At 42.3% G+C, this 23,731-nt stretch overlaps 1 protein-coding gene across 3 annotated transcripts in view; it reads right to left on the minus strand.

The window, feature by feature from the left end:
* Positions 1-23,731, minus strand: part of ACAP2 (ArfGAP with coiled-coil, ankyrin repeat and PH domains 2) — a 108,754-nt gene that overhangs the window by 61,979 nt on the left and 23,044 nt on the right. For all 3 annotated transcript variants that reach the window (XM_054038933.1, XM_054038932.1, XM_054038934.1), the window contains 6 exons: positions 22,515-22,568; positions 15,421-15,479; positions 13,788-13,971; positions 11,207-11,251; positions 9,569-9,664; positions 3,096-3,170 (listed from right to left, as the gene is read on the minus strand). In XM_054038933.1, coding sequence (XP_053894908.1) covers positions 3,096-3,170; positions 9,569-9,664; positions 11,207-11,251; positions 13,788-13,971; positions 15,421-15,479; positions 22,515-22,568 — 513 coding nt within the window. The remainder of the gene's footprint in view (positions 1-3,095; positions 3,171-9,568; positions 9,665-11,206; positions 11,252-13,787; positions 13,972-15,420; positions 15,480-22,514; positions 22,569-23,731) is intronic.

Genomic DNA, 23,731 nt, shown 5'->3' on the forward strand with positions numbered 1-23,731 from the left:
TCTCAGAAGCAACTGAGTAGAACTGGTGAGGAGACGGACGCAGTACCAGGGAAAACCCTCATGGGTTCCAGAATGGCCATTGCATAGGCCCTGTCCACCTGGCCAGGTACCAGCGATGAGAACCTCACCAGGGTCCGGTGGCACATAAGACGGATACCGATGGCAGTTCTTAGGATGGGTGTAGGGCTCCACCTTGGACTCCAGTGAGGAGGAATCCTGAGATGACCACAAGGAGCAGTAACCCTCACTTCCACCAATCAGTGTTAAAGGTCTGGCAACCAGTGCTGGACTGGGGATGACCTCATAGAAGAAAGTAGGGTCAGTTTGCCCCTGGAACGTATCAAAGGTCCCGGTACCGGGAAGGAGCTCTGAGCACCACTCTCTCTCCTGCTCATGCATATCGGAGCTGGTGGTTGTACCACTGCTGTCAGTGGTACCAGGATAATAAGTCCTTAGTTGCTGCAAAGGCCTCCAGGGTTGAAGGCACCATGATTCCACTGGTGCTATAATGACTTCTTGGCATCGGCAAGGGGCCCCACAGCAGATTCAACATTCTGGGCGGAGTCAACGGTGCCACCACAGGACCGGGGAGAGGGGGGGACGCAGAAGGAAGGGGGTGGAGTGGTCCGACATGGGTTGCACTCTGCCACCTTCCCTTTGCTTGCCTTTCTTTGGCACCAGTGAGCGCCCTCTCTCTGATCATTGCTTTTTATGTTTCTTCCTCAGCACCAGAGATGGAGAATGGTACCAGGATATGTGCGGTGGTGCAAAGCGCTCCTCCAGCAAGGCCCAAGTGCTCTGTGCCAAATGCAAGCAGCTTCTATTAGGATAGACCTCGATCTACCCTCTCTGTCTTTCTTCGTACAAGGCTTAAATTCCCAACAAATTTGACAGTGCTCTTGTACGTGAGCCGCTCCCAGACACTTCAGACAACTGGAATGTGGGTCTCTCACAGCCATTGGCATGCCACAGGAGGGGTTCTAACTATCTACACTAGTGTTATTTACAATATTTATGCTACAACTAGACTAAGATTAATAAAGTAGGATACAGAGAAGAAAACACTGAAAGACGCCTTGCCAAAGCAAGAGAAGTTGTTCCAGTAACCATCACAGATGGTAAGAAGGAACTGAGAGGGAGTGGGTCCGTGGGGCCCCTTATACCAGTGCATAAGCGCGCAGCACCAGAGGATGCTAGAGACGGCCCAACCGATACCACGGGGGAAAAAATCTCCGGCAAAGGTGCAAATGGCATGCATGCAACGTGGAATGGACATGAGCAAGTACTCAAAGTAGAATATACAGACACACTGGAAGACCTAGATAAGGTGTCAAGTTAAAACTTTGAATTATATACACACACACACTTTTTATTGAAGGTTAGTGTTTGTGGGAATAAGCGAACCTTTAGGAGGGATGTGAAGATTGGTGGGAGGAGGGAAGTGCTTGGCTTGCCAACACTGAGGGTTCATGCTTATGGGGCAGCATGGAAGAAGGTAGGGTGATGGGAATGGGAGAAGGAAAGAAATGGGACAGCAAGGGGCTGGCATTCTAGACCAAGTGACAGGGAAATAAGATGACATAAGAAAAGATCTAGGCTTTAGGCCAGCTGAGAGCTGTGAAGGCCCTGCGAGGCAAGAAGCTTAAACCTGGTGCATAGGAAAGTGGAAGGATCTGAAGAGGGAAGAGAGACAAGGAAAGCAATTTTAGAAGCTGTTGTTCAAGGTAAGGGCTTTCCACCAAAAACCATCTTCCTTCAAGCCCCAGAATTAGAAATTTAGGCACTATCATCGTAGCACATGAGGTGATCTTGACTTGTGAGCTGAGGAGCATCTGTCCTAAACCCTAGAGCTTTTTAGAGCAAAACCAACAGCACGAATGGCATCTGTAAATGCACTGGGAGTCCGTGTAAATGTTGTAACATTAATAAGAAAATAATTACAGATGACTTGATGAATTAAATTATTTTCATATAGTTTGCTAACCTAACTCAAGTGCAATAGTTGAACAGCAACAAGAAGTAAGATCCACTAAGTGTTTTTGAAGTTCTAACTGATCAGGTTTCCATAAGTACTGCATTTCTTTATAAAAGCTCTATAGTAATCACTCAGCTTATTAGAAATCGTTTACCTGCAATGCAGCATTTAAGGAAAAACACAAAACAAGTAAGGACAATGGGCCTACAGCAATTATAGCAGCTCATGGTAACAAGTCACGTAACTTACTCCTTCAGTGGTCAGTTGATAGTATGTACCAAGAGAGGTCTTAATCCTGTGCCAGGTGCTGCTGTTCGACAGCCTATTACTTTCCAGCTATAGCTTTTCCCCAAAACAGAACTTCCATCCTATTCCCAACTTCATTTTGCTGCTGAATTTTCTTATTAAATTCTAGTATCACAATAGCAAAATGAATATTGACCCAGATCTTTATAACTATCCATGCCACTGAAGATGTTTTGTTCCACTTGAAACGGCTGCAATTTTCCCAACATGCAATAGCACCAGTTAGTACATATCCAAATTTGCCAATAACTAACTTTCAGGTAATGTTTAGCTTTCACATTCATATACATTTTAATAAGAAATACAAGCCAAGCTTCCCCATAGGTTTTCTTTAACTGTTTGTCTACAAGAGTGGCAAATACTCTCAACTTCAAAACACTATCATATTTGGCCACAATTCAGGAAGAAAGTAAATAGAACATACATCTACAAGGCCATATGGAGGATGCCCTTTCTGTAGCTATATATAGAACAATTACATCAAGCAAAAAGTTAACTTTATGGCAATGAAGACTCCATACCATAGATACCATATTCAGAGTCAGATTTCTCAGCATTCGAATATACTCAATTCAGTAGAACAGTGAAATTGATATTTAGCTAGCGCACAGAAATATTGTGACCTTGTTTGGTAACACAATCCGAATGTCTGCAAACCATCTCTCCATTTAATTACCTGTAATTCTATTTCACTGCACTGCAAGGACACTTTCTGGCAGTTCTAATGCAGTGATGCTCTGTTGCTGAGACATACCAAGCAGATGTATAAAATGTGCGCACAGTCTCTCTCTCTATTTTACATTCCTTCAAGTACCTTTTGTTGAATAGTGGAGTGCTTTTGCTCCATCTCTCTCTTCTCCTTTGCAGCATCTACAGCCAACAGATTCAGCTGTAAAGAGAAAAAGAAATTTGGCTCTTTAGACTTTGTAATGCATATCAGAAAAAATACATTATGTCTAGACATTGCATGACTTTTGTCTTATACACAGGAAAGTCACTTCCTTGATCAGAGAGCTTTACCTTTACTATCAACTAAAGTCCTGTTTAAAGCATTTTACTACCATTCTGAATTAACAGGACAAATTTTCCTGACACAAAACCTCTTTGATAGGTGTACATTTCCTTTAGGATCTAAGGAAAACGTTTCCAAGAATAGTATGGTGCCAGGGATATGCGACTGGTACACTGCATTGATGACATGTTCAGCCTCTGAAGAAAGGAATGACTCATGCTTTAGCTGCTCTTGCTGGCTGGCTGGTCCGTTCAGCAGCAGCAGCATTAGCAGAGAACGCCAGACAGAAGGAGAGGTTGGCGACTTTCCCCTCCAAAAAGGTGGTGGTGACGGCCCCACCTGAGCTTTTTTAAAATCGAGAGCTACCATGTGCTCCCTGAAACTGCATTAAATGGGGCAAGGTTCTATTGCTATTCAGATTGTTTGCGGCTTCCAAGATGTTGTAAAAATAGTGATTATTGTAGAAAACATGGCACACAGAAGATATGTCTAAAAAAGTAAACATTCAAATGTCTTGAAATAAAAAAAATATCACTATGTAAAACCTGTCTTGTAATAAAATATCAGTAAAACTATGAGAATAGTGTGACTGATGTCAGTGCTTTTGCCCAGAATTACTTGTGAGAGATCTACGAATATATGATTGGTTAAAAGGTATTCTGAAGAGGTGGCGGTGGAAGCTCGTTGACAAATCCTTTGGTACGACACCGCGTGTAGTATAATATTTTGTATACTGTTTTAGACTTTCAACATCCTATAAAAATTAAGTACAGAAATTTGGTCCTTTTACCCCAAAATAATAATATACTTCCCTCAGCCCCAATCATTGTTACAAGATCACTGAACATTAATGCAAATAAAGATGTTACGGTTTGAGGACTAACAGAGTTGGCACTAAACAGAGTGATGACCAGCAATTTTGCACATGTGACACAGCCTTTGCCCTACCTCAGCACTGGGGTAGCAAAGTTGTATGTATCAGAGCGCAACTGCATTTCTCCACCACAAATCAGTCGTGGAGAAGGGCACAGTACCTGACCAACAGAATCCCTAGTAGAGAAAGTCATTGCGTAAACTAACAACTCTGGGTGAGGAATTCTGCCCTGCCCTGCTCCTTTCTACCATTACGGCAATGCAAAAGGAATGGAGACTGGCCGCATCTCTCTGTTTGCCATTCCCCCAGAAGGAAGAGAGGCTCTGCAGTTGGCTTCTATGCCAACAGCAGGTGTCCAGAGCATGCTTTACTCCAGCAGTCCTTGGGGTTCCATTACTACCTGGCCATGTTTAGAACAGGCCTTCAGCTGCTCTACACTTCATAGGGCCAGGGCTGGCACAAAACTGGCCTCAGAATCTGGAAGCTGTACCTGGTTTCTTGCCAGCACTCCCCCCACCCCTCCCTTGCACACGGTGGAAGATGCTGCAGTACTAAATCCAGTTATCATCCTAAAAGTCTTGCTCTGCTAGACATGAATTGGATTGTATGTGCTATCGTCATATGTGAAATTATGAAGTTTGGCTATGTATGTGTTACTGAAACATGTTCTGAGGTTGAACACACCCACAAGCAGCCTTTCAGGTCCAACAGTTAAAAGGCCAAACAATGTTAATGGCTTATAGAGGAAATGCGCACAAGGATTACCCCAGGAACTGTGTACAATAGAAACCGCTCAGCGATAGCACTACACAATGGGAACTGTCTGACCCAGGGCACAGCAAAAGAGCTTTCCAGCGAGTGGGAAGAAGATATAAAACGGGGGGAAATGACATCATGATGGTACCTCACTTTCCCTACAACACCTGAGGAATAAAGACAGAACAGGGGCCAAGTGATGGTCCCAGGCTAAGGGATTGCTAGCCTGTGTATGAAAACCTGGGAAACCCAAGTGGCAAAGCCAAGGCAGCTTGTGCCTTAAGAATTTACCAACCTGTTTATCACTCAGGGTGAGAATTTGCTAATTCATATCCTACCTATCTAGTACATTAAGCTCAGTTTGCAGTTTTGTTTATTTACCAGGCAATCTGCTTTGATCTGTTTGCTATCACTTAAAATCTTTTGTAGTTAATAAACTTATTTTACGTTTTAATCCAACTCACTGTGTTTGACTAAGGTGTCTGGGGGAAATCTCAGCTTGGAGAGGAGAGGGAGAGGCGGACCAGGTGTTAAACCCATATACTGACCAGATCTGACCAGGGCAGGATGTACTGCTCTGAGGTCGGAGGCTGGTGGTTAGAGAGCCTGCATGTAACTGCAGCTGGGTGTGTACCTGCGTGTGTGAATGCTAGTCAAAGTGCAGGCTTGGAGGGCTTTGCAGCTTGTCACAGCAGCACAGTGCAAAGGGAGCCCAGGCTGGTGGGTCAGAGGGCTCAGTGGTACCCCAGCTCCAGATAGCACCCCAGGGGGAACCAATCACAGGTGACTAAGGGGCACCTGCCATTGGCAACTGTCAGAGGACAGGATACTGGGCTTGATGGACCTTTGGTCTGACCCAGTATGGCCGTTATTTGTTCAAAAAAGGCACAAAATCATTTTCTAAATTGATTTTTTGCAGCTGAATCCTTTCACATCACTGCCTGAGCTTGCAAAGACCTTATGCTCAACTGGACAGCATTTCTGTTTGGCTATAACATGACATCTGAATACCATATCTGATCAATTTCAAAATTTCAGGGATTGTTCAGGCCTCAAAGGGTAGAGCCCTACGGAATTCAGAAAACCAAAAGGGGGGACACAAAGAGCCCCTGCCACCTGATTAGCAAAGCCAGAGCTCGAAGCACCTCTTAAATCGTCTATAGATCCAACTAGTAAATGATACCCATTCACATCTTCCAGAACAACACTATCCCTGCTCATCCTCCCAATAGAATTGAACATGTTGACACCCTGAATGACTTACATCCCGAGAGAGAGAAGAAACAGCTGCTCTCCCTGCTGGGAGCAATGGGACAGATGTCAGTCGGAAGAGGCAGCCAGAGGGATAGGAAAGAGAAGGAGGCTTCATTCTTTCCTTCTTCCTAGCCACCTGCCTGCTGCCCTGGGGAGGTGGGGGGGGCTGTACTTTGGGGAAAGAAAAGAAGATAGACACAGAGCCCCTGACATGATAATGGGGAAACCTGCTGTGAGATGCAGAGGAAATGGGAAGCAGACAGTGTCCCCGGCATGCAAGGGAAAGGAGTAAGGGGGTGCGCATACAGCCCCTGCCATGGTGGGACACTCTGGAATGGGAGAAGGGGAATAGGGGATTCCCCCTCACCAGGAGTTCTGGGTATTAGGGGATCATGGTACGAGGGAGGGGGGAAGGGGCGCACACAGAGCCAGTAGCATGGGGGAAGAATGGGGAACCCAGATATGGGAGCTAGAGGCAAATGCAGTGCACACAGATTCCCTGGCAGAGGGAAATTGGGGGACCCTGGCATGTGGCAGTAGAGAGAATGGAGAGCACACACTGAGCGCCAGGCAGCACACACTGGTTAAGGTCTCCCACTCAAACTCTGAACTAGTCTCTTCTGGACTGACATTTCCCATCCCTGCTTTCAACTGAAGAGTGATGCTATTGCTGAAAGCTTGAGAAAAATCATGTCACACATTTGCGTTATGAAAGGAATATGGTTTTCTCACTGAAAACATCAATGCCATGCTTCTTCTGTAGAGATAGCTAAAATCTGCTGAACTTCAAAAGTCAACCTGTAAATAGTAGCCATTTCGAAATACATCTACAGCCAAATTGGTTACAAGCAACTGAAAATTCACTTATGAGCATGATCAGCAGATATCTGCTAAAGTTTTCTGTAGAGTCTAATGAATCCCTGCCCATTCTGGAATGCCACAATATACCTTCTTTCTAACCTGTCAAATATAGGGGCTGCTACCAATACAAATCATATAACAACTGTAACTCTCTCATGGAAACGAAACAAGCACATTCTTCGCAGCAAAAAATAGACATGATCTTAACATAATAGACAGAAGAAAGTACAGATGGGGGAAAATAGCAAATGGCCCAATTTTAGGATCTTGCCATAATCTTTGTTGCATTTCTAATCTATTGTAGGCATTCCAAGATTCATATTTTACAAAACAAGTTTTCTCCCTCCCCTCCCCCCCGTTTCCCCTTACCCCCACTAAGGTAAGTGATTTGGAAACATCAAAGCCTCACTGGGAAAATCTAAAGTTACTATGAAGAAAAAAGTTTCAGAGTAGCAGCTGTGTTAGTCTGTATCCGCAAAAAGAACAGGAGTACTTGTGGCACCTTAGAGACTAACGAAAGCTTATGCTCTAATAAATTTGTTAGTCTCTAAGGTGCCACAAGTACTCCTGTTCTTTTTATGAAGAAAAGACATTTCTTCTTTCTTTTAAAGATCAAGAAAATTACATGCAAAAACCTACATTATAACACTGAAGCTGCAGAATCAAAAATAAAAAAGTAAGAAAATGGAGGTTAAAAGGCACACAAGACACCTAAAAAAGGTCACACGCTTATCTGAACCTTTAACCTACTAAAGACAACCCTAATGAAAAGAGATCAAGGAAAATATCTGTATTTTAACAAAGCACGTCTTATACTTTTTTCCCATATCACCACAGCTGCACATCTGCAAACCCCGAGTGTAGATGTTTGAAAACATATGAAGCCACACTGCTGCAAGTCACTTTTTATACCAGTGCAATGCATCTACAGTAGTGATTTGCAAACACAAACATGCATGTATGCATGCACACACTCCAAACTACAAACCACCTATTGTAGCTAAGTTTAAAGTGTGTGTGCCCTATGCACTTGGCAGCGCTTTACGTATAGTCAATTTAAGTGTTTCCGACGTGTAATTAGTAGGGCTGTCAAGCAATTAAAAAAATTGCAATTAATCGCACTGTTAAATAATAATAGAATACCATTTATTTAAATATTTTTGGATGTTTTCTACATTTTCAAATATATTGATTTCAATTACAACAGAATACAAAGTGTACAGTGCTCAATTTATTTTTTATTGCCCTGTTAAAAACAAAAGAAATAGTATTTTTCAATTCATCTTGTTTATCTTAGCGATTGGTTGAACAAGAAGTAGGACTAAGTGGACTTGTAGGCTCTAAAGTTTTACATTGTTTTGTTTTTGAGTGCAGTTATGTAACAAAAAAAATCTACATTTGTAAGTTACACTTCCACAATAAAGAGATAGCACTACAGTACTTGTAAGAGGCTGAATTGAAAAATACTATTTCTTTTGTTTATAATTTTTACAGTGCAAATATTTGTAATAAAAATATAAACTGAGCACTGTACATTTTGTATTCCGTGTTGTAATAGAAATCAATACATTAGAAAAACATCCAAAAATATTTAATACATTTCAATTGGTATTCTATTGTTTAACAGTGTGATTAATCGCGATTAATTGTTTTGAGTTAATCATGTGAGTTAACTGTGATTAATTGACAGCCCTAGTAATTGGTTGTAGTCAACTCCCATGCTTGGGTGAGTCTCATACAAGTGAAGAGAGAAATACTTAAAAATAGGAAAATGTAATTGTAAAAACAAACAAAAAATCTTCAGGAAGAGCCTGTACCTGAAATCAGTTTTACCTCAATTATTAAAACAAGAGAGACAAGAGGCGTGAGGCAGTATCTTTTCTTGGACCAACTTCTGTTGGTGAAAGACAAGCTTCCGAGCTTATCCACAGCTTTTTTCAGGCCAGGGAAAGGTATTCAGAGTGTCATAGCTAAATACAAGGTAGAACCGATTGTTTAGCATAAAATGTTACACTAAATCTGTTCCAGCTTATATTTAGCTGTGAGACACTGACCAACACAGCGGCAACACTGAAAACATTATTAAAATTAAACCGTTTTCAAGCTGACAGTATCCCTTTTAAGTTTCCAGCAGCAATACTAACTGACACATTGCATAACTTGTACATTTTACAGTATATACTGAACAGCATGAACATATAGTAAAATCTGTCCCGGTTTTAAGTATTTGTGGAACATGGACAAATTAATTTTGCTGTGGGAAATCTGAAAAATGCAAGGAAATATAAAAATTATTTTTATGTGCAGCCTTAATGTTATATTAACTTTTTTTGCATTTAATTAGTAACACATTTTAAAATGTATGCTTTTTATGCTGACAATATGCCTTCATCGTGGCTATCCCCCAAAGTTTCCACTTTTATTGAATAAATGTACAGTGGCTCTGGTACATACATAGTTCTCCCCAATAGTTTTCCCAAACACAAATTAGTATGTGCATTTTAATTCAGGAGTTGTATTGTAACATTACCTGTGCTCCGAGATCATGCATGTATGGCTTAAGCTCACTAAACAGATCATAGCCTTGATGAAAGAAGGTCAGATGAGCATACATAAAGGATAACATCTAGAATGAAGAAAGAATAAAAGTATACATTAGAAAGGAGTTTTAAATAGAGCGTTATCCGATCTTACATACATAACTCACACTGAATGAACTCTCGCAAACAAGTTTGAAGTGCAGGGCTTAATTCACCACTGCCCTGCACTTCGTGGAGATACACATGAGTACAAAGCGAGTGCAAGGTGGGTGCAATATACCACCATTCTGACTTGGTAGTGTTCTATACCCACTCTGTGGTCACTTTGCACAGGTCTAAATGACTATACGAGGGTCAAGTAGGAAATGAATCACCCCACCAAGTTAAATCTTTCATAAATGGGCTAACCTAATTGACAGGTGAGATCATGTTTTAGTCAGATTGTTTAAAACTTCTGTTAAAAACTATGCAGCTCAAACACCTAAGAAACCAACTGGAAGGTACAAAATCTGTTGGTTAAGGAGTCATAACTTCTACAACTACAGCTAAAATAGCTCACAATCTGCTTCCCTGGGACTTCAAAGTCGACTCACCAAAAACAAGAGAAGAAACCATCAAGCGGTCTTCATACATTGTAAGAAAAGAGAAGGGAAGATATCCAGGATTCCAAAGGCACAGAGAAAAAGATTGGTTTGTAATAATGACCAGACCTCTCACAGTTTAAGTGAAATGTACAATCTCATGAAAAAAAGGATGTGAAGAAAGGGGAATGTGAAAGGGACAAAGTCAAAGACACTGTCTCCAGTTATGTATCTTCGGACACTCAAGAGACAGGCGAGATTTGAAGAAAAAATGTACATTAGCTTCAAATGGTCCCAATCTATTTTCTTCAGGTAAAAAGGTGCCACTTTAAGGAAATGAGAGACTCAATCTTGAACACAGATTGGGAGAAGTATTAATTATTTTTAAGTGAATGCAGCTTTCCCAAAGGGTGCCTTATCAAAAGCATTGGAAACCAAACTACTCAAGTTTCGCTACAAAACATGTACAGCATACACAATAGCAGTAAAAACCTTAGTGATATTCCTCCACCCTGACATGAAGGGATCACCATTAAGTGTATATCTACACCGCAGTCAGAGTTGTAAGTGCAGTTCAGGTGGGCATACCTGGACAAACTTTAACCTAGCTAGCACAGCTAGAAATAGCAGAGACTATGTGGTGGCGTGGATCTTGGCGCAGCTAGCACAAGTACATATCCAGGTTTCTGGGCAGATTTGTCCAGTCTGTGCTGAAGCCCAAGCCATCATGTCTTCACTGTTATTTTTAGCTGCACTAGCTAAATTCAAGTTAGCATGGGTGTGCCTACATGAGCTGCAATCCCACCTCCAATTACAGTGCAGGCATACTGATCGAGTGTAGTTCATATGCCCACTCAGTCTTAGCCTCTCTTGCTACCAACAGCCAGCGTGCCAGTTGTGATGGTGGTTGTGCAACATGGAAGCAAACAGACAAATTCATGTTATATAGGTCGCTGATCAGAGGGCGGCAACTTGCATTCTCCAATGTTTATTTTTTATATTTCAGATTTAATCAGACATTTTACACATAAAATGTAAAGATCTTACCGATTTTAAGATCTCTGATCTCCTCTTAGATTGAAGAACATTAATCTAGGAAAAAACAAACATCTTGCTTCATTCACCAATCCCCACGCAAACTGCAATAATCCAGGTTACGTTCAACTGTTAATAAATAAAGTAACCTTAAAATATGGGGAGAAACAGAATTCAAAAATCTGACTCTTCATAGCAATTTTTTTTTTAATATTAGTGAGAAGACAACTAATTGTATTTGCCATCACCGTTCACAGTTAGAGAAAAAACTTGCAATGCTAGAATTCCCCAAAGATGCTCACAAAGTTTTAATACTAGTTGAAAAAGTATTTTAAAAACCTCATGGTTCTCATAAGAACCTTATGTTCTTAAAATCTATACATGTAGTGCCAAAACATGTTCAGACACTTTAAAGTCAAGTAAGAAGACTGGGTCCCCACCTCTGAGAGGTGAGTCTAAGTGTTCGCAAGAATTCTATTAAGCTAATTACATTTTATCTTCACCACCTCAGTCATGCTATTAAGTTAGCTGAAATCACTAACCACTTGTGTTCATTGGTAACCCAAGAAAGTATCATTCATGCCCCTTGTCTTATTTTATATGCAATATCTGATTTTTCACATGTATCTAGTCCTCTCTTTTTGCTTTCTGGTCAGTCTCTTTAATTACCTGCCACAATGTAAGATTTTCTCAAAAAACCCTCACTTAACTGAGACATACATTACTGTGGAATTCACTTCCTTGGCATGTCTGTTTAATGCTAACAAGTAAAATAATTTTACAGAAGCTGTAAACAAAACAGATGGTATTTTAAAGCTACACATTCAATGCTTTGGAAAGCCTTCTGCAACACACACACACGCACACTTTGAAAAGACTTTTCTGGATTAAAAAAGTAAAAGGGAACTCAGAGAAATATTGAAATACAAATTAAACCCAAGTAAATATAACCACAAAGACACTCCAGTAGAGTCCTTTCATAGTGAAGTCATTTTTTCCCCCAGAAGAAAAGCTTCATTGAAAGTAGAAAGGTCCATCTATAACCTGAATTGTTTGCATGGTGGATTACATGGAAAATTTGGGAGTTTACTTCACCATAAATGCAGTTTTATTAAGTGGACATTAGTGTACACGAGAATAGACAAAATCCAAAAGGCACATGAATTCCAATATAGAATGTGCAAAATTGGCTGAATGCATGTGATCATTTCTCCTAAGCCTGTACCAAAATAATAAGAGCCTGCTACTGACAGCTAAGTTACAGCAGAACCTCAGAGTTACGAACACCTCAGGAATAGACAGTGTTCATAACTCTGAAATGTTCGTAATTCTGAACAAAACATTATGGTGGTTCTTTCAAAGTTTACAACTGGACATTGACTTAATACAGCTTTGAAACTTTACTATGAAGAAGAAAAATGCTGTTTTTTAACCATCTTAATTTAAAGGAAACAAGCAGAGTTTCCTTGCCTTGCTTTTTTTTTTTGCGGGGGGGGGGAGGTGGAGGGGAGGGGAGGGCGGAGGTCTTTGCTGCCTGACTGCATACTTCTGGTTCCAAATGAGATATGTGGTTGACTGGTCAGTTCATAACTCTGGTGTTTGTAACTCTACTGTACTCCTTTATCTCACATGGTAGGAACTAAATTCACCCCTATATTGACCACTATGAACCACTTATGTTCACTTAAGCGTCGTCTGAAAACTCTCCTCTGACAGAACGCCAACAAAACACCCTGGATACTGATTAGGCAGCTGGAATGCTGTGACTACTGCTTGTACTAGTCTTTGTTATGTTACACTTCTCATTTATTGAATCAACCTGTTATTTCTATATGGAGATCTATCTCCTAGAGCTGGAAGGGACCTTGAAAGGTCAGCAAGTCAAGTCCAGTCCCCTGCCTTCACTAGCAGGACCAAGTACTGTCCCTGACAAGTTTTTTTTTTTTTTTTTTTTTTTTTTTTTTTTTTTTTTAAATAAACTCCAGATCCGTAAGTGGCCCCTCAAGGATTGAGCTCACAACCCTGGGTTTAGCAGGCCAATGCTCAAACCACTGAGCTATCCCTCCCCCCTTCTTCTCTTATACTAAGTTCTTCGGGACAGGGAAAAATTTTATTACATCTGTACAGTGTATAGCCCATAGGTGCAGCCTCAGTACTCATCATAAAGTGGTTCACAGATCATAGATGTTGTGCAGGAACAACAATTCCTCTGGACAGGAATTAATTTAATCCTTGGTGCTGAGGGTTTCAGATTCAATCCCTGCTGATGACCACAGGATCTGTATCCATCCATGGATCAATACAGACCTGTCATGGCATTACAGAGAAACAGGAACTGGGTTGTCATAGGGGTTTCTTTAATTCCCTATTCCTGGGGGGGAAATTTGTGCGTGTTTGTATTGTTACACACATACTTGCTGACAGGTATTTTGACATAAATTACCAAAATAATTTAAACTGGTGTGATTATGCGATGTTATTTTGACAAATAAAACTTGTAGAATTTTAAAACATTGTGTGCAGAATTTTTTGGTGCAGAATGCCCCAAGGAGTAACATTGTTCTTAGAAAACTACACTGATTGTTACACTTACCTGAAGAACATAATCCAGAGCTATGTGCCGAAAGCATTTTCGTGTTGCGGTGAGAATGTTGGTGGCCTCCTCTACTTCATGTTGTTTATTTCTTTGAACTTGAGCATTTTTTGCTAGTGCATTTTCTTTTTCTTCACTGACTTTTTCAAACTGCTTCTTTGATTCTTTAAATTTTCTAATATCTCTAAGCAAAAGGGGAGATGAATTGCAATATCCTTGGAAGGCTCATTTTGTTGATCATGAAATATTTAAAAATATACCAAATTTTAAACCTTTTCTAACATGGTTCTATTTACAGCTATCATATTTGATCTTTTTATTATTTCCCTTTTCCACCTTAAATATCTCGATCATTAGCACAAGTATGATGGAAGTGTGACTTTCCTGGCTGCTCTGTTCTTCTGAACAAGCGAGGGAGTGAAATGTAAAAGAATACATCTTGTAGACACTGGTGTATTCATCTAGTCCAACCCAGGGCAGATAAAAATCATGATTAAAAAAAGTTTGACTTAAAACAAAAAAGATGGGTTGCTTTGTATTTTCTTTAAATAGTTTCCTAACGGTCAGTAGAATTTCAGATTTTACATAGTTTTTTTCTGCTGAGATTCACATTACATGTTCATCTATCCTGAAAAAGACAATCCAGGATCTCATTCAACATCTCTAGTGTGATACACCACAAACTCAAACACAAAATTGGTAAGGAAACAGTCCATGCTATGTTTGAAACCAGCACTACCTTCTGATGTATTAAACTTCAAAATGTCAAGAAAGCTAAAATGCTTCAACCAGGTCATACTCTACCATTACAGTTTGCAGTCTGAAGTTAATGGGACTTGTGCTCCTAAGTGACTTAGGTGCTTTTGACATCCCAACCTTAGATGCCTAAATATGAATCTTTGTTGTTAGTTCTGAAGTATTGTTTTAAAAAGTGAAAGATTTTATGACACTAAGCCCCAATCTTTCAAAAATGTATGCACATACTTAACTTTATGCACTGTGAGCACAGTCCCACTGAAGTCACTGAGACTACTCCCCAGTGCAGAGTTAAGGAGCTGCTTAAGGGCCTACAAGAGAAATTTTTAACACAAAAGCTCCTGATATGGCAAACATTTATGCTCGTGCTTAACTTTAAACATACTGAAGTTCCACTGAAGTCAATGGGACTACTCAGGTGAGTAAAGTTACATATCTGTTTATATATCTGCATGATCAGGGCCTTTATTTTCAATCTCTTGGTTTTTGCCCATTGTAGTTTCGAAAATTCAAATAAGATACCATCCCAGTAGTGACATTTAAAAAATCAGCTATAATTGAAATTATAAATGGTATTTTAAAGTTGCAATAGTACAAATTTTCAGATTAGCTTGACAAACACTCAATGCATGATTTAAAGCAAGGATTTAAAAAAAAAATCCAATGACTGAAAATGTCTCCACCCCGTCCAACCCCTATTGGGCTGTTGGGTTATTTCTGGCAAGTTTAAGAGGTACTAGGCAAGCTGTGGCTTGACGATTTCCAAATATCTTCAACCTCTCTCAGAAGCTGATTTCACTTCCTAGTTGGCCTTCGTGGAGATTTTTTTCCTTGCGGTTTATTAAGGTGAATTTATTTGAAATGAAAATTAACTTACTCTTTAACGAATGTCTGAACCTGTGCTTTAATTGATCTTTGGGTTTGGTCAAATAGGGTCTGAAAGAGAAAAAAAACAACAACAACAACAAACTTAGTTCAATAAAGGATTTGGAAGTATTGGAGTCCTTTTATTTTAGGCCCAAAAAACATCTAAACCCTTTAATTCTGCCTAAGCCCTGGCTCTCCTATGCCATCTCTCTGAAGTCTCCAGGTCTAACAGTAGATTTTGCATTTAAACTGCATTTCTCATTATTCTAATTGTTTTTAAAAAACTAGAAGCATTTCAAAATTAAAAACATCTTTCACCGGAAAGTCTTAGCAGCATACCACTCTGCAACAAGAGAAAGGAAAAGCTAAAGCTACTGCAATAACGAACACTGGCTGCTGCTCTTGTATTTGTTCCCAATGATGTGCATATGAGAAAGTTTAAAGCATAAAGCTGAGGAATTCTTTACCCACCTTGTGCAGTTACTGTAGTTCTTTGAGATGTGTCCCCCTATGGGTGCTCCATTTCAGGTGCGCATATGCCCCATCTGCCTTTCAGCGGAGATTTTCACTATCAGTCTCTGTTCGGCCCATGCATGCGCCCTATACATCCTTATGCCCTGCACCCAGGCTAACTAGGACTTAACAGGCGAACCATCCTCAGTTCCTTCTCTACCACAAAGTCCACCAAGGAAACTTCGAAGCAGATAGTGGAGCACCCACAGGGACACACATTCAATGAAGTATTCTACCTAACATTCATGTGCCTGCAGGGTTACACCTCATTCCAAGAGGTTAACTAAAAATAGTGAATTAGACAAATGGTTACTTAGCATAACTGTGATTCTTCAACATATCTTGTCCCTATGTATTTCATTCTTGGTGGACATGCACCCCATGCACTCAAGACTGAATCTGTTTGGCCAGCACAGTGCTGTTGGGGCACCTCACCCGAAAGCATAAAAGATGGGGTGACCACAAACGTCTCAGTTCCTTTGCCAGTACACAATTCAGGTAGTAATCACTGCAACAGTGGGGAAAGAGGGCAGGTCGCAGAATATGTATGGACAACACATCTCGAAGAACCACAGTTTCCCTAAGGTAACCATTTCTTCTTTGAGTGCTTGTCCAAGTGTACTCCTCTCTTGGTGACTCAGAAGTAGTAAACTGTATGATAGGGGGTGGGTGCTTTCTGAACAATCGTTGAAGGACAGCTGTGCCAAAATTGGCATCAGCTCTTAATGCCTCTACCAGGGAGTAGTAGTGTAAATATATGTACTATACCCCACGTTATCAATTTACTGCAGATCTAAGATTGGTACATTTCTCAAACAAGCTGCAGTAGCTGCTGGGTCCCCAGTGGAATGGATGTAATCATTATCAGTAGGTCTAAACCAGCCAATTCATAAAGTTCGATTCAACTGGAAATCCAATTAGATAATCTCATGGTCAATATTGCCTGACCCTTTACCTGGCTCAAAAGGTGGGCCATCAATCCCTCCAGCCCTACATTACAGTCCCAAGGTATGGGAGGCTCCCTAATGGGGAAAAACACATGTATAAGGCCTTCAAGCAATCTAGCTACCGTTCGGGGGTAGGAATACTGTGTGACCCTGAATGGGCAGAAGGTTAGCTGATATTGCTGCCAGGTAGACACTTAAGGAGCTCATAGACAGTCCTGAGCTTCCCTAGTGCTCTCCTGCCAACAAGGCTACCGCCGCTCGTTGAGGGTGGAAGTTTTTTGTCAGCAGGAGGGCTCTCTCTTGCCGACAACCAGCAGCTAAACAGCATGCCTTTCAGTGGCACAGCTGTGTTGCTAAAAGGTGCAGAGTGTAGACATAGCCTTAGAGAACAACCTGTAAATGGCACATTTCTCAGGAATGTGCCGGAATCAGAGGTCCAGAAAGCACAACTTCAGCCCATTAAGCAGCATCAGCCTATCAACAAGACAGATAGAGAGAGAGGGAGAGAGAGACTACTGACTCACTCTCTCTCTCCCCTCTTTTTAAAACAAAAGAAAAAACCACAACTTCTCAGGGTTTTTTTTTTTGGGGGGGGGGGGGGAGGGGAAGGGGAGGGGGGGGAGAAAGACTTCCCCAACCCCAGTAGAGCAGAAGTCTTCTGAGTTTAAAAACTAACCATCGCCTACCTAACACTAATACCAATCTAAAAACTAGTTAAAAGAAAACACATAGTCACACACTGAGCAAGAGGCCTGTGCACAAGCTCTCAGGGTTCTAACTTACGTACACTTACAGCGCTGCAGCTATGCCACTGCAACACTTAGTGAATACGCTACCTACGCCAATGGGAGAGCGTCTCTCGTCAGCCTAGATACTCCACCTACTTGGGAGGGGGTAGCTGTGTCTATGGGAGAAGCCCTCCCATCAACCAGGAATTTGGTTGGTATAACTACATTGCTCAGGGACGTGAATTTTCCATACTCCTGAGCAACACAGTTATACCGACGCAAGTTTGTAGTGTAGACCAGGGCTGAGAGATGGTTGGGGTCATTACACGCTTTATGCCTTCAGCCAGAGAGCACAGCTATACCCAGGGTGCAGGGGCAGCCCCAACAGACATTGCTGGCCAGAAGAATCCAAATTTGAGCCTATGGGGCACATGCACACCGAGAATGGAATCCATATGGACAAACACTCAATGTGGCAGTTACACTACTAGCACATAGGGCTGGTCTACACTGGGGGGGAAATGGATCCAAGATACGCAACTTCAGCTACGTGAATAGCGTAGCTGAAGTCGAAGTATCTTGGATCGAATTACCTGGGGTCCAGATGGCGCAGGATCGATGGCCACAGCTCCCCCATTGACTGCGCTACCACCGCTCGCTCTGGTGGAGTTCCGGAGTTGACGGTGAGCGCATTCGGGGATCGATATATCGCGTCTTAACGCATCGCGATATATCGATCCCGGATAAATCAATTGCTACCCGCCGATACGGCGGGTAGTGAAGACATACCCATAGAGATTAAAACAATTTCAAGTCAGCAAAAAACACTCTACAATCCCAAAAGCATTTTACATAAAAGACCTAGGGGGTAGAAAGATCAAGAATGTGTTTTCATCATGAAATTCTTGGGGTTCTTAACATATTCTGTTAAGTATTAGAAAACCATATATATGTTACTTCATTCCCCTAGAGTAATGAGACATGCTAACTTGAACTAAAATAAGAAAAAATCATTTAAGATGTCATCTGTAATGAAATGTGGGTGTTATATTATTTATAAAAAACAATATTCAGGAACATTTTTCTAAAATATACACACAGCTCTCCAGCAGTGTATGTTGCTTTCATAAGAATTCTGCTCCTTATTCCTCCTACTGTGTAACTTATCTGCTAATTTCAGAACTTCTATATTTAATTCATGTACCTTGTTGACTTGAATGGAACCCACCAATATTGACCCATAAAGATTTACTGCTGACCTCATTGTCTTTAAGCCTACTGACAGCTTTGTGAAGGAAAGGATAAGAGGTTTCCAGATTACCCCTACTACTCAGCCAAGTGCCAATAAGATAAAAGAGGAAAATTAGTGGCAATTAACAACCTGAAGACCCTTATCAATTGGAATCCAACTTAGAGAAACTCCTGTACATCACCACTAAATAGTCCTATAAGCCACCAAATGTAATTCTAAACATAGATAATGATACTTGAGAAACAGATGCATACAATTCTATCCTTGGAGATCTGGTTTCATTTCAAGGATCCTTGCCAACTACAGGGTCATTTACCAACGCCGAAAACTTGGCACAGGAGTCCAAGGGGAGCAGCTCCATGAATTTGGCCATTGCCGAGGAGATGTTGTAGGAGTACCTGCTGACGATGGCCTGCTGATTGGATATGTGGAGCTGCAAACCCCCAGTGGAGTAGACAGTTATTCCATAAAGGGCAAGCCTTTTCGCCTCCCGATTCTTTGGGGATGGTCCTTGGAAGCCCTGACGGTCACATTGGTTGGCAGCATCAGCCACAAGAGTCAGGTGTGGGATGAGTGTATAAATGCTCGTAACCCTTGGACGGCACCAAGTAGTGTCTTTTGTTGTGCTTTGCCATAGGGGGCAACGAGGCTGGGGTCTGCCACAGAGTTTTTGTGGTGTCAGAGATGGTCTTTATCAGGGGCGGGGCAATACGAGCAGGTCCGGAGGGGGCAAGGATGTCCACCATTGGATCTGCATCCTCCACTACCACCTCTGCCTGAATGCCCAGACCCTGGGCAACCCACCACAGCAATTGCTGCAGAACCCTGTTGTCCTCCAAGGACAGGGTTGTCGCTGTGCCTGCCAACGCCTCATCTGGCGAGGACGAAGAGACCACCCCCTGAGGGGTGGCTGCTCCCTTCCTTCTGCCCCAAGGGGTCCCACAGCACCTGCGTTTCTTGGGCTAGTGCTGACCCAGATGGTGTCACGACCCTCAGTGTAAGGGCTGCATACACCGACACAGGCACCACTGGTGCTGAAAATTCCATCGGTGCCAATGTCATTCTCAATGTCGAAATTGCTGCCGGGACCTCTGGGCCCGGTGCTGGCTGCACTGGACGTGCCGAAATGGTAGCACAGGGTGGTAATGGACCTATACCTGACCCTTCTGGTGCCAGCGGTGCTGGCGGGGGAACAAATGAGGCCGAGGCCACCGACGTTGCCCTGAAATGAGATCCTTGGCTGCGACCTTGGCTTTGATGAAAAGCCCAGGGAGTCCAAAAGGGCCACTGCACCAGGGGCTCCCATTGGGCTGGCCACTATGCTGGGTAAGCGTGCCAGGCCCAAGTTGACATGGACCATCTGCTCCTACTCCTCCGGGAGCGATAGGTGCCCGAGCCCAACTTGGAGATGTCTGAAAATGATGACCACGGAGAGTGGTATTTCTAGGCACTGTGCTTTGGTGCAGAGGGCTCGGGGATTGGCATGGCTGGGTGTGCTCCGGTGCTGGCGAGTGGTGCGGTGGAGTCGGAGATCAGCAGGCCATCATAGCAGGCTTTCGCCTTGAAGGAGCCCGGGGAGCAACCGGTGCCGGCGACTTATCCTGTCTGGGCGGAGAGAACGGTGTCGTGAGGTGAAGCAGTTCTTGGGACGTCTCCAGTGTTGAAGGGAGGTGCAGCTCACGGCTTAACCTCGGCGAGCGAGCAGAGTCCAGATTCAGTTGCCCCTTTACACAGGGAGGAGTCAACACGACCATCACCAGTGGACGGGGACAGGAATGTAGTAACCAAAAGAAACATGAATCCTAGTCATCGGATGTTGCAAGGAAGGTACCATACTGGAAAGATTAGCAGGCAGGCAGCCCAGAAACAGCAAGGAGAATGGGGAGAGATATACTTAGCCAGCAAGCATGACAGCCTGCTGAGTCCCTAGACAGTGCAACTTCACAGATTTTTAGATTCCAAGGCCAGAATGGATGACTGATCATCTAGTCCTGGGGTTCTCACGACAAATAATTTGGTGGCCACAGAGTGCAGCCACCAACTCTTGCTCTGACACTTTTTCCTAAAATATTTAATTAGCTTTAGGAAAAAGCAAATAAATATGCACATATACACGTCCAAATCGTAATGTATTTATTACTAGCTAGTACGTCTGTTGTGAAAAGTGATATTAACAAACATACAGGTATCACTTTTCACAGCAAAGTTACTCAGCCCTGACAATTTTGGGGACAAATTAAGTCCTGGAAGGGGGAAAAATTGGGAGAGGCAGCTGGGGCCAGGGATATAGCAGGGGGCTGGGCCCAAAGCCTTCTAGCCAGAGGACAGAGCCCAAAGCCATGCAGCCAGAGCCTGGGGCCTGCCTCCACGCAGCAGGATCCCAGGGCTGGAGCCTGAAACCCTGCGGCCAGATCAGAGCCTGCTGCCCCACCACCCCAGGGTGGAACCCCAAAGCCCAAGTCCCATGGCCCCTGGAAAGGTGGGGAACCCATGGCTGCCTGCTCCTCCACCGTTGTGCCCCAAGTGTCTCCAGAGGGGGGCAGGGCTCAACCCCTGCTGGTGGCCCCAACAACCACCAAGGCAGTGTATCCAGGAGCACCAGGGAGGAGCCACTGCTCCCCCCCCCCCCCCCCAATCACAGCCCAGGAGGCTGTGGCCACATTTGAGAAATGCTGTAATCTAGTATGACCTCCTGTCAAACACAAGCGCTAGAACTTCCCCAAAATAATTCTTAGAGTAGATCTTTTAGAAAAAAGATCCAATCTTGATTTTGAAATTGTTAGTGATGGAGAATCCTCCAAAACCCTTGGCAAGTTGTTCCAATGGTTAATTACCCTCAGTTAAAATTTACACCTTATTTCCAGTCTGAATTTGGCTAGCTTCAACTTCCAGCAACTAGATCCTAGTATACCTGTCTCTGCTAGACTGACGTGCCCATTATTAAATATTTGTTCCCCATGTAGGCACTTATAGACTTCAGGTCACCCCTTAACTTTGTCCTTGTTCAACTAAACAAATTGAGCTCCTTGAATATATCACTATAAAGCATATTCCCTAATCCTTCAATTATTCTTGTGACTCTTCCCTGAACCCTCTCCAATTTATTAACATCCTTCATGAATTGTGAACACAAGAACTGGACACAATATTCCAGCAGCAGTTGTAACCATGCCAAATATAGAAAAAAAATAACCTCTCTACTCGTACTTGAGCTTCCAGATGGACTCCACAATGGTACAAATGACTGCTGTGTTCAAACTTGGCATTTTCTCTGTTTTCTGTTCTTGACTGACCTGTCACAGTTCCAAAGAAGGAAGCTGCACAAAGAACAGAGACACTGCATCTGCTATATCATCTCTGTTGTGCCAGAAAAACTGAGCAAACAATGGAGAGGGGAAGCAAGACTCAGACTGGCAAAGAACTCTGGCTGCAAATTGGTTCTGCTGCCCATAAGCCTGCTAAGAAAGGAGGAGTAACCCACAGTTTCCAGATCTGCATCAAAGGGTGCAGAGTTGAGTTCCATCAATATCTGCAGAATCAAGGCATACAAGTTTCAAATGCATTCAGAATTAAGGGCCATAAATATTATAATATACCATTAGCTAGCATAATCTGTTTGTTTACGTGACATGGTCACAATCATCCTCCAATTACCCACACTTACTGTGTGATAATTGATCATTTCCTGTAGGCTGTCAGAAAACTTTGTCAAGCTGGTCTGTAAGGAAAGAAAACAAGTAGGTAAAGCTAAATCCCATCAGATATGGAACACAAAAAAGTAAACCTTCCAAAGGCTATAGATTTTCTGTTATACTAAGAACATAAGAGTGTATAGCCGGGGTTCTCAAAGTGGGGGTTGAGATCTCTCAGGGAGTCGTGAGGTTATTACATGGAGTGTCGCGAGCTGTCAACCTCCACCCCAAACCCCGCTTTGCCTCCAGCATTTATAATGGTGTTAAATATATAAAAAGTGGTTTTAATTTATAAGGGGGGTGTCGCACTCAGAGGCTTGCTATGTGAAAGGGGGCACCAGTAAAAACATTTGAGAACCACTGGTGTACAGAAACATCTTCCTATAGACTTATTTTAAATTACTTTAGTTTAATGATGAAGAAAATACGTATATTATCCCCGAGTACATTTCTTCTTATAATAATCTACTACTAAAACTACAAACAAAAAAGGTTATTGTTGTCATAAGCAAAAAAGAATGATTCCCCAGCTGCTGCAAATCAGCATAGCTCAACAGAGCAACATCTCAGGTGAATTTCTGTATCCTTTACAATGTCTCCATGAAAAGTGTTATAAACCAGTGGCCCTTGGCCTTTTCAGGTAACTGTAGCCAGAAGTTAGCAAACAACAGAAAGCTACCTGGAATTCAGACACTCTCAGATTTCATTATTAATTACAAATGGTCCAGATTTTCCATGGGAAACTTTGCTATTGTATGTGCATTTTTCAGTAAAATCATTTTCAAACAAAAAATGAGAATTTTTCAGTTAGATGTAAACTTTATATTGAAACACACACACACACACACACACACACACACACACACAAAGACATCTTCACAAGTTTTCAATGAAAAAAATACATAGCCCATGTCTACACTACAAACTTACATCAGCATAACTGTGTTGCTCGGGGCTATGAAAAAATCCACACTCCTGAGCGAGTTTTACCGTCCTAACCCCCAGTATAGACAGCGCTATGTCAAAGGGAGAGCTTCTCCCATCAACATAACTACTGCCTCTCGTGGAGGTGGATTAACTATGCCAACTGGAGAAGCTCTCCCGTCGGTGTAGTAGCATCTTCACTACAGTGCTACAGCAGCACAGCTGCAATGGTGCCACTGCAGCATTGTATGTGTAGACAAACACT

Source organism: Malaclemys terrapin, chromosome 9, assembly GCF_027887155.1.
Source record: "Malaclemys terrapin pileata isolate rMalTer1 chromosome 9, rMalTer1.hap1, whole genome shotgun sequence".
Classification (NCBI taxonomy): Eukaryota; Metazoa; Chordata; order Testudines; family Emydidae; genus Malaclemys; species Malaclemys terrapin.